Source organism: Myodes glareolus, chromosome 3 (assembly GCF_982192425.1).
Source record: "Myodes glareolus chromosome 3, mMyoGla1.1, whole genome shotgun sequence".
Lineage (NCBI taxonomy): Eukaryota > Metazoa > Chordata > Mammalia > Rodentia > Cricetidae > Myodes > Myodes glareolus.
This window is the reverse complement of record NC_142028.1, coordinates 4820726-4834367: the sequence shown is the minus strand read 5'-3', so window position 1 is coordinate 4834367 and position 13642 is coordinate 4820726. Positions and strand designations below refer to the sequence as shown.

At 45.4% G+C, this 13642-nt stretch overlaps 1 protein-coding gene across 4 annotated transcripts in view; it reads left to right on the top strand.

Annotated features, from left to right (window-relative positions):
- Ccdc91 (coiled-coil domain containing 91) overlaps positions 1–13642 on the top strand; it is a 180591-nt gene that overhangs the window by 131025 nt on the left and 35924 nt on the right. For all 4 annotated transcript variants that reach the window (XM_087903943.1, XM_087903944.1, XM_087903942.1 and 1 more), the window contains 3 exons: positions 75–167; positions 339–407; positions 2896–3072. In XM_087903943.1, the coding sequence (XP_087760069.1) occupies positions 75–167; positions 339–407; positions 2896–3072 (339 nt within the window). The remainder of the gene's footprint in view (positions 1–74; positions 168–338; positions 408–2895; positions 3073–13642) is intronic.

The following is a 13642-nucleotide window of genomic DNA, read 5'->3' as shown; positions in this document are numbered from 1 at the left end:
GGGCACAGACGTTCTCTGTTCCTGTTGGGTGATGGTCAGAGCCATAACAATACCTCAGGTGTCTTTCCTTGTAGCATCAGAGGCTCCTGGAAGTTCTGGACACTGAGAAGGAGCTGTTGAGGGAAAAAATCCAGGAAGCGTTGGCCCAGCAGTCGCAGGAGCAGAAGGTAAGGCCTTGGGTGCCCACAGCCACGGCGGGAGAGGCGTGGTGGCCTTGGGTGCCCACAGCCACGGCGGGAGAGGCGTGGTGGCCTTGGGTGCCCACAGCCACGGAGGGAGAAGCGTGGTTCTGCTGCCTTCCTTAGCTGGCATCCTCCCTGCTGTCTTCTGCTTTGTAGGAAACACTGGGAAAGTGCCTGCAGGAGGAGATGCAGAGAAATAAAGAGACGCTGGAGTCAGCTGTGAAGGTAGGTGCACCTGTGCATAGCGCTGGCGTTCTTTCTCAATGGAATTAAACCCCATCTCATTGACAGAGGAGCACAACAGAACAATGCTTCATTCCAGAAGAATTCCACTTTCTCTTCACTTTTTTTTTCTTTCTACATGACCATTCATATACCTGTTAATTCATATTCTAAAACATGATGGCATTGAAAGACTTTGTAATGTAGATTATTAGTGACTTACTTTAAAATAGTTATGTTAGGACAGCGATATTTGTCTCTAGTACTGGCTGGATGGATGGGGGAGAGAGAGAAACAGATACGCTTGTGATTCAGAAGTAGGTTTAGTAGCCATAGCAACAAATGTAACCTCACTTTGTTGAGGGTAGTGATCCTAAAACAATTATGATTTTTGTGTTTTCTTTATGGGACCTACAGTTGGATAAAAAAATCTGATATATACCAACAAGGAAATGAGTAGTTAAATTATTATGACTATAAAAATTGTATGTCCACATTAAAATGTTTTTAAATAAGTCACCTTTGAAGTGAGCCTTAAGAAGTGGCAAGTCTTCTAAACTGAGTTGGAATTGAGTCTGTAGCTTAGGAAGATGTGTGGGACTGTGTGGCTTAGGCTTGTCATGCTGGAAATGAGCATTGGCTTCTGGGAAATAGGAGGCTGGACCCAGGAGAGCATTGCTAGAGAGACAGGTAAACGGGCAGAAAGTAGCCTGAAGCCCAGGTGGACAGTGTGGAAGTGACTCTAGGGGAGTTCAGCACAGACTAGAGACGGCTGAGAGAGCCAAGGTCTGAGCAGTGAGAGTGGATCCAGGAAGAACAAAAGGTTAAGCCGTTTACTTGAGTGGAGACTGACAAAGGTAACAGTCTGGAGCACCCCACTTGCTTTCCAGGACTTGGGGACAGGCGCTGAGAGTGGTGACTGGACAGACGCGGGCTGACCTGTCAGGAAACAAGCAAGTGTGCAGACTTCCCGAGAAGCAACGCAGTGAATCAGTGTTTGCCAAATACCAGCAGTTTAAAAACCATGTTCAATTACAGGAGTCTTTGGAAGTACCGGAGAGGGTTGTGTTGTAACAAACCATGAAAGACATATTTCAGTTTACTGTATTTTCCTTATTGTAAATAACTTTTTAAAAATCAATTATTTATTTTTCTTTTATACACACTGGTGTTTTGCCTACTCTGTATGTCGGTGTGAGGATGCCGGGTCCCTGGGAACTGGAGCCCTAGGAGAGCAGCCAGTGCTCTGAGTCACCGAGCCATCTCTCCAGCTCCCATAATTGTCTTCTAAGACCTCCTTTTGGATGCCCGTTGCTTTAAATTAAGACTTGATTTCTTTAAGGTAGAGAAATTTCAGGGGGTATATGTAGCATGAGGGCCGGCTTGTTGGGGTTTCCGTCCCGCCCAGTACCCCAACAGCCGGCAAATCCCAAAGAGAAATCACACACAGGACTCCATAAGGTTATAAACTGATTGGCCCATTAGGTCAGGCTTCTTGTTAACTCTTATAACTTATGTTACCCCATTATCCTTATCTATGTTAGCCACATGGACTCAGTACCTTTCTCAGTGTGACAGCTTACATGTTGCCTCTTTGGTGGTCTGCGCAGGAATGGCTGAGGAACCTTTCTCCTCCCTAGCTTTATCCTATTCTCATTACTCCGCCTCTACTTCCTGTCTGGTTGACCCGCCTATACTTCCTGCCTGGCCAATCAGCGTTTTATTAAAATACATGATTGACAGAATACAGATAATTCTCCCGCACCATTTCCCTCTTTTTTTTTTTTTTTAAAACAAAGGAAAATACACAGTTATCCACGTCTGGGCGCCATATGTAACATGAGGGCCGGCTTGTTGGGGTATCTGTCCCGCCCGGTACCCCTCAGCTGGCATGCCCCAAAGAGAAAATCACATATAGGACTCCATAACATTATAAACTGGTGGGCCCTTAGCTCTGGCTACTTATTAGTTCTTATGACTTATCTTAACCCATTATTCTTATCTATGTTAGCCATAATGGCTCCGTACCTTTCTCAGCTGGGCAGCTTACATCTTGCCTCTTAGGTGGTCTGGACAGGAGTGGCTGAGAGAGAGCTTCTGCTTCCAGAATACTCCCAGTCTCTTTGCTCCACCTCTACTTCCTGTCTGGCTTTCCCGCCTATACTGCCTGCCTGGCCAATCAGCGTTTTATTAAAATGTGGTTGACAGAATACAGATAATTCTCCCGCACCAGGTATAGGGGAAAATCTGTACCAAAATGATCCAATGTGTTGTGCCTTTACCTAATATAAATCAAAACAGTGATGTTGGGACTGACTGTGTGCGTTCAGTTTTGTATCTGGAGTTTGAACTTGTTATTAACAGTTCCGTTTTGGCCCTTTTCTTCCTTCTTCCTTCCCTCCCGCCTTCCCTCCTTCCCTCCCGCCTTCCCTCCTTCCCTCCTTCCCTTCCTTCCTTCCTTTCTTCCTTCCTTCCTTCCTTCCTTTTTTAGCTTGAGAAAGAAACGATGAAGGATGTCATCACCAAAGCAGTGGAAGAGGAACGGAAAAATCTGGAAAAAGTTCATGCTGAAGAGCGGGAAATGTGGAAGACAGAACATGCAAGAGATCAAGAAAGGGTAGCGGAGGCCATCCAGGCAGCCGTGCAGGAGCAGCGGACGCTGAGTCAGGTAAGTCACCCAGCAGTGGAGCTCCTGAGGGTGCCACCTTTCTTGATGGGGCTCAGGTATTGTATGTTTAGCACACTGATTCTGTTTTGACCTTTTTTTTTTTAATAATCTCTGCTTTTTTTTAACCTTCCTGGTATTAAAAATCCTACAACATATTTTATGTTTTCTTCTATTTAAAGAAGCTCAGAATCCGTGTTTCTATTTTTTGCTGTAACTGTATTAGGCACCCCACGGACGATCAGAATCCGTGTTTCTAATCTATTGTTGTAACTGTATTAGCCACCCCACATTCATTCACTCTCTCATTCTCTCTCCCCTTTCCCACATTTCGTGTGTACATATGTGCATGCACACAGGAATATGTGCACATTCATGCAGTAAATGATGTATTTGATTAGAAAAACAGTTTGATTCCAATATATTAGCCTGACTTATATGCCTCTGTTCCTTTAGTTGGCAGCAGTAACTGACACAACCTCACAAGTATCCCATAGTCCCTTGGGAGGAGTTGTGCAGTGACCCAGGCATGTTCTCCACACAGAGTAGCTTTTGCCCACTGACCCTCCCAGGCTTCATTTCCACAGTCAAACCTACATGTTCTGTTTTACAGTGATTGAGGCTTTGTGTGGACAGAGGCACTTAATAAAAGACATATACATAGAAGGTATAAAAAGACAAAGGCAGCCTTCACGGAAGCTGTTTTCTCTGCTGTTTGTCTGGCTTCTATATGGTATAGCAAAATATGCCATAGACTTTGAAATTTGTCTTCTAAAAATCTGGGCATGGTGGTGCCCACCTGTAATCGTAGCTAGGGAAATAGAAGCAGGAAGATCCGCGGTTGAAGACTAGCCTCAGCAGTGGAGCAGATTCAAGGCCAGTCTGGACTGCATGGGACCTTGTACCAAACCAAACAAAGCACTAACAGCACAAAATGTGCCCTGTGTATGTTGAGAATGTCATGACGATTCTTAGAAATGTAAGGTTTTTCTAGAACCAGTCTGAGTGTGAGCTTCTTTGGTTGCACATGGTAGGGAACACTGGACAGAAGTGGCTGCAGAGAGAGCCATGTGAGTGAGCTGGCTTATCAGGTACAGTCAGAGTATTGTAGACAGCTCTAGTCCACAGGCTGACTCCCGTGTAGTCATGCAACTGATGTTCTGTTGCTTAAATTCTATGCTCCTCCTCAAGAAAACTGGCAGGAAAATAGCTCTTGTGGAAAACTCTGAAACTCACATCTCTCCTGATTATTCAGAATAATTAAATAAGTAGCTATAATCAAACTCACTCTTTACTGTTGTATTAATAACTGAAGTGACTTTCTGTGTCTCCCCAGTGTCGTTTTTATTTCTTTAGCTACTGTAGTAGAAAAACAGTAACCCAGCCTTTTTAAAGGAGATGGATGGGAAGCTGACAAAGGTGTTGAGTGTTTAGTGGTCATGTCAAGTGTTTGGTGGTCATGTCAGGCCAAGTGTTTGGTCATCATGTCAAGTGTTGATGGTCAAGTCAAGTGTTGGGCAGTCACGTCAAGTGTTAATGATCCCATCAAATGTTAATGGTCACATCAAGTATCAATGATCATGCCAGGAGTTTGGTGGTCATGCCAGGTGTTTGGTGGTCACGTCAAGTGTTTTGGAGGTCATGCCAAATGTTTGGCAGTCACAAGTGTTTGGTCGTCATGTCAAGTGTTGATGGTCATGTCAAGTGTTTGGTGGCCCTATCAAGTGCTGGTGATCAGTTGGCATGAGAAAAACAAGTCTGCAGAGATGTGAGACACTCGCTGTGCACAGGAGAGTGCTCCAGGGGGGAGCAGAGAAGAGCCGGTATGTCTGAAACAGTGCTGTTGTTTAAGACAAACAGACTGGGAGGACACTGGAGTAGGCACCAATCCAGAAATACCCGGTCCCTCCTGGGATTGATCGCTGCATAAGATACCTAGTTGTGTAACAGATTCGGTACACCAGAGGCCCTCCACCCATCCACAATTTGAGACTGTATTCCCTGGAAGGGGGTCTAGGTAGTCTGGGAATTTATTAAAATTACACAAAACTGTGCGTATGAGCAGATTTTTCTGCAAAGATAATTTATACTTTTATTAAATTCTCAAAAGAATTTTAATTAGGAAAACTTTTTAAAATATTGCAGTTGGCGTCCCATTGTCTTCCGAACTTCATGTAAAATATATTCCAAATTGACCAAATACCTAAGTTATAAATTTTATGGAATTAGACAAATATTAACATTCTTTATAAGGAAAGCTAGGCAGACCTGTTAGGGTGATGGATTAAGTACCACCAGAATCAGCGTCATAAAAGTAAGAAAATATTTGCAAAAATTATCAAAGTCAGATTTTTTTCCAAATTCTTGTACCCATCCAAATGTTTATCCTGAGGTTCTAACCAGCCTCCTCACCGTTTTCATCTCCTCGGTGTAGATTTGGACAGGGCATTAACTATGAAAGCCCAACCTGCAGGGCCCACTGACAAGGGGCTAGGTTTACAGCCCCACGGAAGCCACACACCTAAAGGATCGTTACTGTGACCAGCTCTGCAACTTCTTGGAAAACCTGCTCTTAGTTTTTATTGTTCAGTGTAGCACTTCTATTGTTTCAACACAATATTTTTATTAATTCTTTGAGAATTTCATTCGTGAATCCAGCGTGTTTTGATCATATACCCAGTGTCCTCTCTAACTCCTGCCAAATTCACCCTACCCCACTTAAAAGACCTATGTCTAGGATGTTAGTAGGTGACAGAGTAGTAATGGTCATTGTCTCAGCTACAGAAATACCTGGTGGGGTAAAATAGGGGCTGGAAAAAAAACTTAAGAGGAAAAACCTGGGGGAAAACTCATTTCCCATAAATGGCTTTGAACCGCTGTCCGAGCTTCAGAAAGCAGAGAGCAAAGACGAAGGTGCAGAGTTGTAAATTGCCATGTCCAGGATCCCACAGCAACGGAACCTTCTGGAAAAGGGTGGGAAATATGCTGATTCAAAACAGTAAGGAATCCACCTCTCCCCTCAGCAGATTGATCATCTCAGGCCCTAGTGAAAAACTTGAGTATCTTGGGGAGACTGCAGGCTTTGCATAATTAAGCCTGAAAGGTCACTGCATGGACAGCACCAAACAAGCAAACTGTATTTTAGCAGTCAGATGGCAGGAATAAATGTCGAGGAACAGACGAGACCTGTTTCTGAGTTGCTGCATTGTTTTATTTTAAATGTGTGTTGTTTAGAAACAAAAACAATATTCAAAGAAATAGGAAAATTAATCCACAGATAGGCAGAAAATCAGTAAGAAATATCCAATAATGGAATAAAATACTAAGACTTTACTCTGTGTTATAAAGAATTCAGATGTTTCCTTTTGCGTTCACAAACTCCTGTCTTCTGTATCATGAGTGCCTGGGCTCCTCAAGAGCCACATCTCTTTTGAAGGCCTCTGTCCACCTGCTCCATGTCCCTCTTCCCATCCTCCCGAGTGCTGTCACCCAGATCACGTGTCCCCCACAGTTACTTTCTCTCACAGCCTGTGTTTGATTCATGTGTTTGCACAATTGACTGACCTGACTTGATTGAGAGCTTTGTCTATGATCTCTGCCCACCCGCTTGTCTCCTAGGAGGTCCAAGCAGTGCCTAGCTCACCAAATATGTTCCAGAAAGCATCACAGCCTGAGACACGGCAGGAACTGAAGTCTCATACATTAGTCCTGTACATTAGTGCACATCTGATCTCACACATCCAGCTCAGTCGTCAATTGGCTCCTTTCGATGGCATCAGATATCACCTAGCGATTCATGTGGAAATGTCGCTGCCTTCTGCAGCACCCAGTCATGAGCACAGAAATGCCCCAACAGTTTCCAGTGTCACTGAGTTTCTGCTGTCCACAGCTAGTTTCAGACACAACTGTTTCATCAGTTCTGCCTTAGCTCTTGCTGTTGTCTCTTGTGAGTCACCAAGCTTTATATATTAGCCAACTGCATTCTCTTAGCCTTTTTATGTGAATATATAGGCCTGGGATAACCAAGTCATGTGACAGTCCTAGAGGTGCTTTTGAGATATCCATGCAGAATGTCCTATGACTGCTGACCACACTCCCATCAGCACTGCGCACAGTTCCTGTCTCTCAACACTTTACCTAAGGCCTGTCTTCCTACAGTGCCCTCCTGGCAGGGTGAGGTGGGTTCTTCTTTAACTCATCTTTCACGGACCTGGTGTCCATTTGGATGGATCCTGAATTCTCTGTCTGATTTAGTTACCCATTTTCGTTCATTAGAACGGGTTTCAGATTTATTTTGTTCCTTTGTCTGGGACCTGGTTCCATGTTTATTTTTCATGTTTTGAGTTTATTTATGCATTAACAATACCGGCTACCTTCCCCATTCCTCCTCGGTCATCAGCCTCTGAGACTGTCCTTGTGTGTGTCCTGTTGACCCTGTCTGACATGTGCTGTCTCTTCTCACTCCTCCCGCTCACCCCCAGTAGAGTAGAGGCCAGCCTCCCAGACGGCCCTGCCAAGGTGAAGCTCTAATGCAGCTCTTCTGCTCCCCTGACTGGGCAGAGCTGGGACAGCTCTTGTGCTAATGTAATGTCATCTGCCATCTTTGTTCTTACCTGCTTCTTCAGGTCTCAGGAACAGCCTTTGTCATGCCTTGTCATTGCTGTCAGGTGAGAGGGAACCCAGTGCCATGAGCACTCCCAGGATGACTGATGAGGGTGTGTAGCCCACCACCCTTTCTCACAGCAGAACCTTTGGGCAAAAGGCAGCCTGTGGCGGCTCCATGCTCTCCCAGGGACAAAGAACATGTGTGTGTGGCTTCTCGTGTGCGTGTGTTGCTATTGGCTCTCTGTGTTCATGAGATCATCAGGGCTTCCTTTCCGCTCTTGCTGGCTTCATTTGATCTGATCATATCTTGATTTTTTTTCTAGAACTCACAATATAAAGGGAAAAGTAAATTAATGAATTTAGTTGATGAAATAATTAAGAGAAATAAAATTATTATTGGTGTAAAATACCAGCTTAAAGAGACATTTAGAAATGACACGCAGTGCCTGTCACTGGAGAGTAGATGTTCCGGAAGCTCCTTCCTGTGACCTCCTTGTATTTAGAATTTTATGTTATTTTAGAGACAAGGTCTCATACACAGAGCTGGAATCACACTCACCAAATAGCTGAGAATGTCCTTAACTCCTGATCCTTCCTCCACCTCCTGAGTGCTGAGGTTCCAGGCACATCCGCCACACCTGGCCTTATCCCAGATTTCTGAATAAATTTGTAGGCGTCACTTCATGAATTAGTTGCATCCCCCAGGGAAAACTAGTTGAAAAAAAAATCAATGAGTTATTATAAACTGCCCTGAAAATTTTCCCACGAACTAAATTAATTTTCCTAAGTGAGTTATGTGGCTAGGCCAGAAATATAATTTATAAATAGACTTCCCCTTGGTTTATTAGTGATAGGAATCTAAAGTCTTACCCCTGCTTTCTGTTCCTACCCTGGAGCGCTGTGGCTGTGAATTTTAGACGATAACTAACATCCTTGTTATCCTCCGGAAAGTCCCTCCGCAGGAAGTGCTACAAACATTGACAGGACGTTATTGTGTCACACGACAAGAACAGCGATGGGCTTCATGTTCTGGGTCATTTGGGTAGCTTTGTTCTCCAGGGTTTCGTAGACTGTTCTAGACAAAGAAGCCACTTTAAGAATGGGGGAGCAGTAGATGAAAGGCTTCCTGCGGGAAGTAGACTTCTTCAGAGGAACTGCTATGGTTGTCATGACATCAGCAGTGACCATCACAGCCCCGGCTCCGTCACCTCAGTGAGTGGCAGGGTGGCAGGCCCTTTTCCAGTTCCTAATGTGGCCGAGATGACTTTGACTTTTTTACTGTGTACTTGCTTGTTAGCTGCATCATGAGGCAAGCGCTGTTACTACCCCCAGTGTGTACTGCTTGTGTAGGTTCATGCGTGTGCAGCTGGGGATCAGCCTTGGGTGTCCTCCATGAGGCCCATCATTTTGTTTCTCCCCGCCAACACACACCCCTTCAAGATGGACTGGTTCCTGTTACCTGGGCTTTCTCCTTAGGCAGAGAGTGGCTGTAAAGGGAGCCCCGAGATGCCGCTCTCTCTGCTTCCCACATGCTGGGATTACCAGCATATGTTATTAAGCTCAGATTTTTACCTGGGTTCTGCATGTTGAACCTCAGTAAACCTTAGCTCCTCAGGCTTAGCAAGCATTTTAATGGCTGAGCCATCTCTCCAGCGCACGACGCCAATACCACTACAATGATGTAGGTCTGTAGCTCATCACAGTGGATGTCTGACCTTGTCAGGTCCAGGCTGCCTATCTCCAGAGGCACTGAAGGTTGCCACAAGTGCGTCCACCCACCCCACATTTCCCCACCCCAAGGTTCTCGTCTTACTATAAATACAAATTTGTCTTAGATAGGAATAGATAATTCAATAAGAAAACCCTTAGCTAGGCATTATTCTTGTGCTTTTCATTTATTCTGAGCACACGTTGTCACTTCTAGAGAAGGTTTGGCTACACAGAGCTGACCCCTGTGAAGTATAAGATCAGCTGAGAAGAAGCCATAGTAAACAAGCTAAGTATGTAGTATGTAGTGCCGTGGACTGTGTGAGAGAGAGAAGCATCACACCTGTGTGTTTGGCAGCCACTGGAGGCGGGTGGGTTCCTCAGATAGAGGAAGGAAACTAAAGTTGGGGAATTACGACACAGTTCATGTGGTGCCGCTCACACGATGTCCTGGGGAGAGGGAATGTTGTGGTGGGAGGTACCCAGTGTTGTGGGGCCTTGGGAACATCTGTCTGCTGATAGCATGAAGTGTGGTGTTTCATTTGGCCAAGCCTATCAATCATCAGAGCTATTTCTTAGTAAATGGTGGCTTTTATGAACAAATTCCTATTACATTAAAGTTTTGAGAAAGGGTCGATTATTGTTGGAATTAAAATGTGTTTTGTGTTAAATATCTGATGCCTGTTGCTAACTTGTTGATAAGCCTAGAGAAGAGATTGTGTAGCTACAGACACAGCCTGTTACATCCTGCTATAGAGACACCCACACGTCCGTGCCCATTGACTGTAATGAGCACAAGGAAGTGGCTTAACCCTGGTGTCCTTCAGTGGATGGTGGGTAATGGAAGTGTGCATAAACACAGTGGACTTTTACTCAGCTATACAGATGAAGTTTGAAGGAAAACAGATGGATCTGGGAAGTAAGAAATGAGGAAACCAAAAAAAAAAAAAAAACCAAAAACAAAAGAAAAACAGGCAACCTGTCACCTTCTCCCTCATGTCTGGATCATAATGTGTGTTTACATGTATGTGAGCAGGAGGAAGTGGGGTTGAAACCTGAAGATCATTATGTGTGGTTGCATGTATGTAAGCAGGAGGAAGTGGGGTTGAAACCTGAAGAGCAGAGTAGAGGCTACATGCGGGTGAAAAAAAGCTGAGGGGTTAGGGAAAGGGCAGAAAGGACACGGCTGGGGCACGGGAAGGACATGGCTGGGGCACGGGAAGGACATGGCTAGGGCACGGGAAGGACACGACTTGGGCACTGGAAGGACTTGGCTGGGGCATGGGAAGGACATGGCTGGGACACGGGAAGGACATGGCTGGGGCACCGGAAGGACACGGCTGGGGCATGGGAAGGACAAGTTCTGCTTGGGAGTGGTAAGGCGGCACCTTTGAGACATTAAGTGTCTTTGACTCCAGTTTACGCTTTGTATGCTAATTTTAAAATTCTCGGAAAAGAAACTGGTATGAGGTTGGGCGCCTTGTTAGTGTTTGGAACGGATAAGACATGGGTGCTGTTTAAAGCGTAGATACTTTCTGGACAGAGCCCTGACATTGTTTTAATGGAGTGTGATCATCTTCTAACTATAAATAACAGGGTTTGCTTCCAGTTGGCTGTGATAGTCGAGGTCGCCCATGTTTGGGTGCTCGGAGTTTCTTCTGTGCACAGCTGAGCAACAGAGGCCAGCACTGCTCCTGGCAAGTCCCTTAGCAGTACCAGGCAGTGTGTGGGTCCCCAGAGGGTGGCCCAGATTCTGTGTACCCCAGCTGCTTAAATAAACACAGAGACACGAATGAGCCGCGTTAATAGAAATGAACGTCTTCTCTTGGCTGTTGAGTGCAGACACAAAGGTAGAACATGAGAAAATGGGCCTTGTGTGCGCAAGCTGGAGGGCCAGGGCCGCCCCTGAGAAGGGACAAGAAGCCTCCCTGCAGAATTTGCCGTGAAGCCCCCTGCACTCATCTGGCATCGCCTGGGGAGACGGGAGCACATGGGCGGGAGACATGCCACCATTCCTTAGACCTTACCTGAGGGCGGTTTCCGTTTGGCCTTCTTCCTAAGTGAAGACACATGTTGTTACAGAGGGTACCTTTTAGCGATAGGTGTATTTTCACATTGAGTTAATCTGAGATCCTTCTGAAGGAGGGGAAGTTTGTTTGTGGCTGACTCCAGGCACAGATGGCAGGGTTCATTCCCGTGGCTGTTGCGGCAGAAAACTTGGAAGGGACCCCGTCTGAGGCTGCAGTCTTCATCATCGCCACAGATGCCATAATCAGGGCTTAAATTTTCTTAAAGAAATGAGCATCGCCCCCTCACCCTTCTTGAAGGAAATGGCATTTCTGTCCAAGCTTTCCAAGCCAGATTCTTTCCCAACCCCAAACCCATTCTCTACCAATATGTTGGGTTTGGATTTGATCGTTTTGCAGTTTTTACTTAATTAATTTGATAGGTACCTCATTTGTAATGGACAGAGTTTAGTGACATTCCTAATTGTTAAGAATGTAGAATCCAGAAAGATTAGCTAGGGTCCCAGTTTGCCTTCCCTGCCCCAGTCTTTCCCTTCCTGTGTGGCTGCTACCTGTTTCTTTAACGAGAAAACCATATTTCCTTATGCATGCAGAGGGCTAGAATTTATCCGAGATTGTCCCTCTGTCACCCTCATTTCCATGCCTCTTAAATCACCAGAAGTTTGCCATTGTGCCTGGAAAGTAGTCCATTGAAAATGAAAATGCTTAGCCTAATATGAGGGTGTCTACCTGTAGTCCTGTGGTATGGTGTGTAGGTGCACACCTGTAGTCCTGTAGCGTGGTGTGTGGGTGTCTAGCTGTAGTCCTGTAGCGTGGTGTGTGGGTGTCTAGCTGTAGTACTATAGCGTGGTGTGTGGGTGCACATCTGTAGTCCTGTAGCATGGTGTATGGGTACACACATGTAGTGCTGTAGCGTGGTGTGTGGGTGTCTAGCTGTAGTCCTATAGTGTGGTGTGTGGGTGTCTACCTATAGTACTGTAGCATGGTGTGTGGGTGTCTAGCTGTAGTCCTGTAGTGTGTTGTGTGGGTGTCTAGCTGTAGTCCTGTAGCGTGGTGTGTGGGTGTCTACCTGTAGTCCTGTAGCCTGACATAGGGGTGTCCACTGTAGTCTTATTCCCTGATATGGGGGTGCACACCTGTAGCAGCACATGGGAAGTGGAAGCATGAGATCAGGAGTTGACCATCGTCCTCTAGACCAGTGGTTCTCAACCTTGGATCGCCACCGCCATCACAGGGGTTGTATATCTGATATTTACATTACGATTCATAACCGTAGCAAAATTACAGTTATGGCATAGCAATGAAGATAATTTTATTATTGGGGTCACCACGACATGAGGAACTAACTGTATTTAATATTGCAGCTTTAGGAAGGTTGAGAACTCCTCTAGTACATGTCATAGTTATAAAACAAAAACAAAATAAACAGTAAATAAAAGAATAGACTATTATCTTTATATATATATATATATATATATATGTATATATTGCTCTGTGTGTGTGTGTGTGTGTGTGTGTGTGTGGTTGTGGTGTTTGTTTTCATGTATGTTTGTTCACCACAGGACTGCCTGTTGCCTCTGGTAGTTCAAAGAGGGTCTTGGATCCCCTGGAACTGGAGTAACATGGTTGTGAGCTTCCATGTGGGTGCTGGACATCAAACCAGGGGATTAAGCAAGTGTTTTCCAAGAGCAGCTGCTGGTGGAAATGGGGACAGTGAAGACTGTCCTCTCCGGGTTCCAGGTGGCAGCAGGAGGTCTTAGGAACCGGGCTGGAGGTCATCATGTTGTGTGCTGGCTGCATTCTGCCAGTGTCCTGAAATTTTGAATGAGGCCAAATTAAAAAATAGTGATTAGTGGCGAGAGCTTGGTGTTCGTGGTAACGAGCTAGCCTTGCAGATGATGCATCCGGACAGGAGAGCGCTACAAATGCTTTCTTGGTAATACTCGTGAGCTAGCCTTGCAGTTGACGCACCCAGACAGGAGAGCACTAGGAATGCTTTCTGGAAAGAGCTGGATATTTAACACGCAGGAAGACGGCCTTCTGGCTCGTGGTATAGCAGCTGAACTGGTGGAGCAATGGACAAACAAGCATTGAAGAAAACAAACCCGGACAAACATTGAAAAGAGCAGACATGGCCGCTGGAATGAGGGTGAAGCCGCATGACTCTCTCAGCTGCGTTTTGGCTGGGGTTGGAGTGGGGCATTCTGGTGCAGGCTTTCTGCCCCAGCTTACTT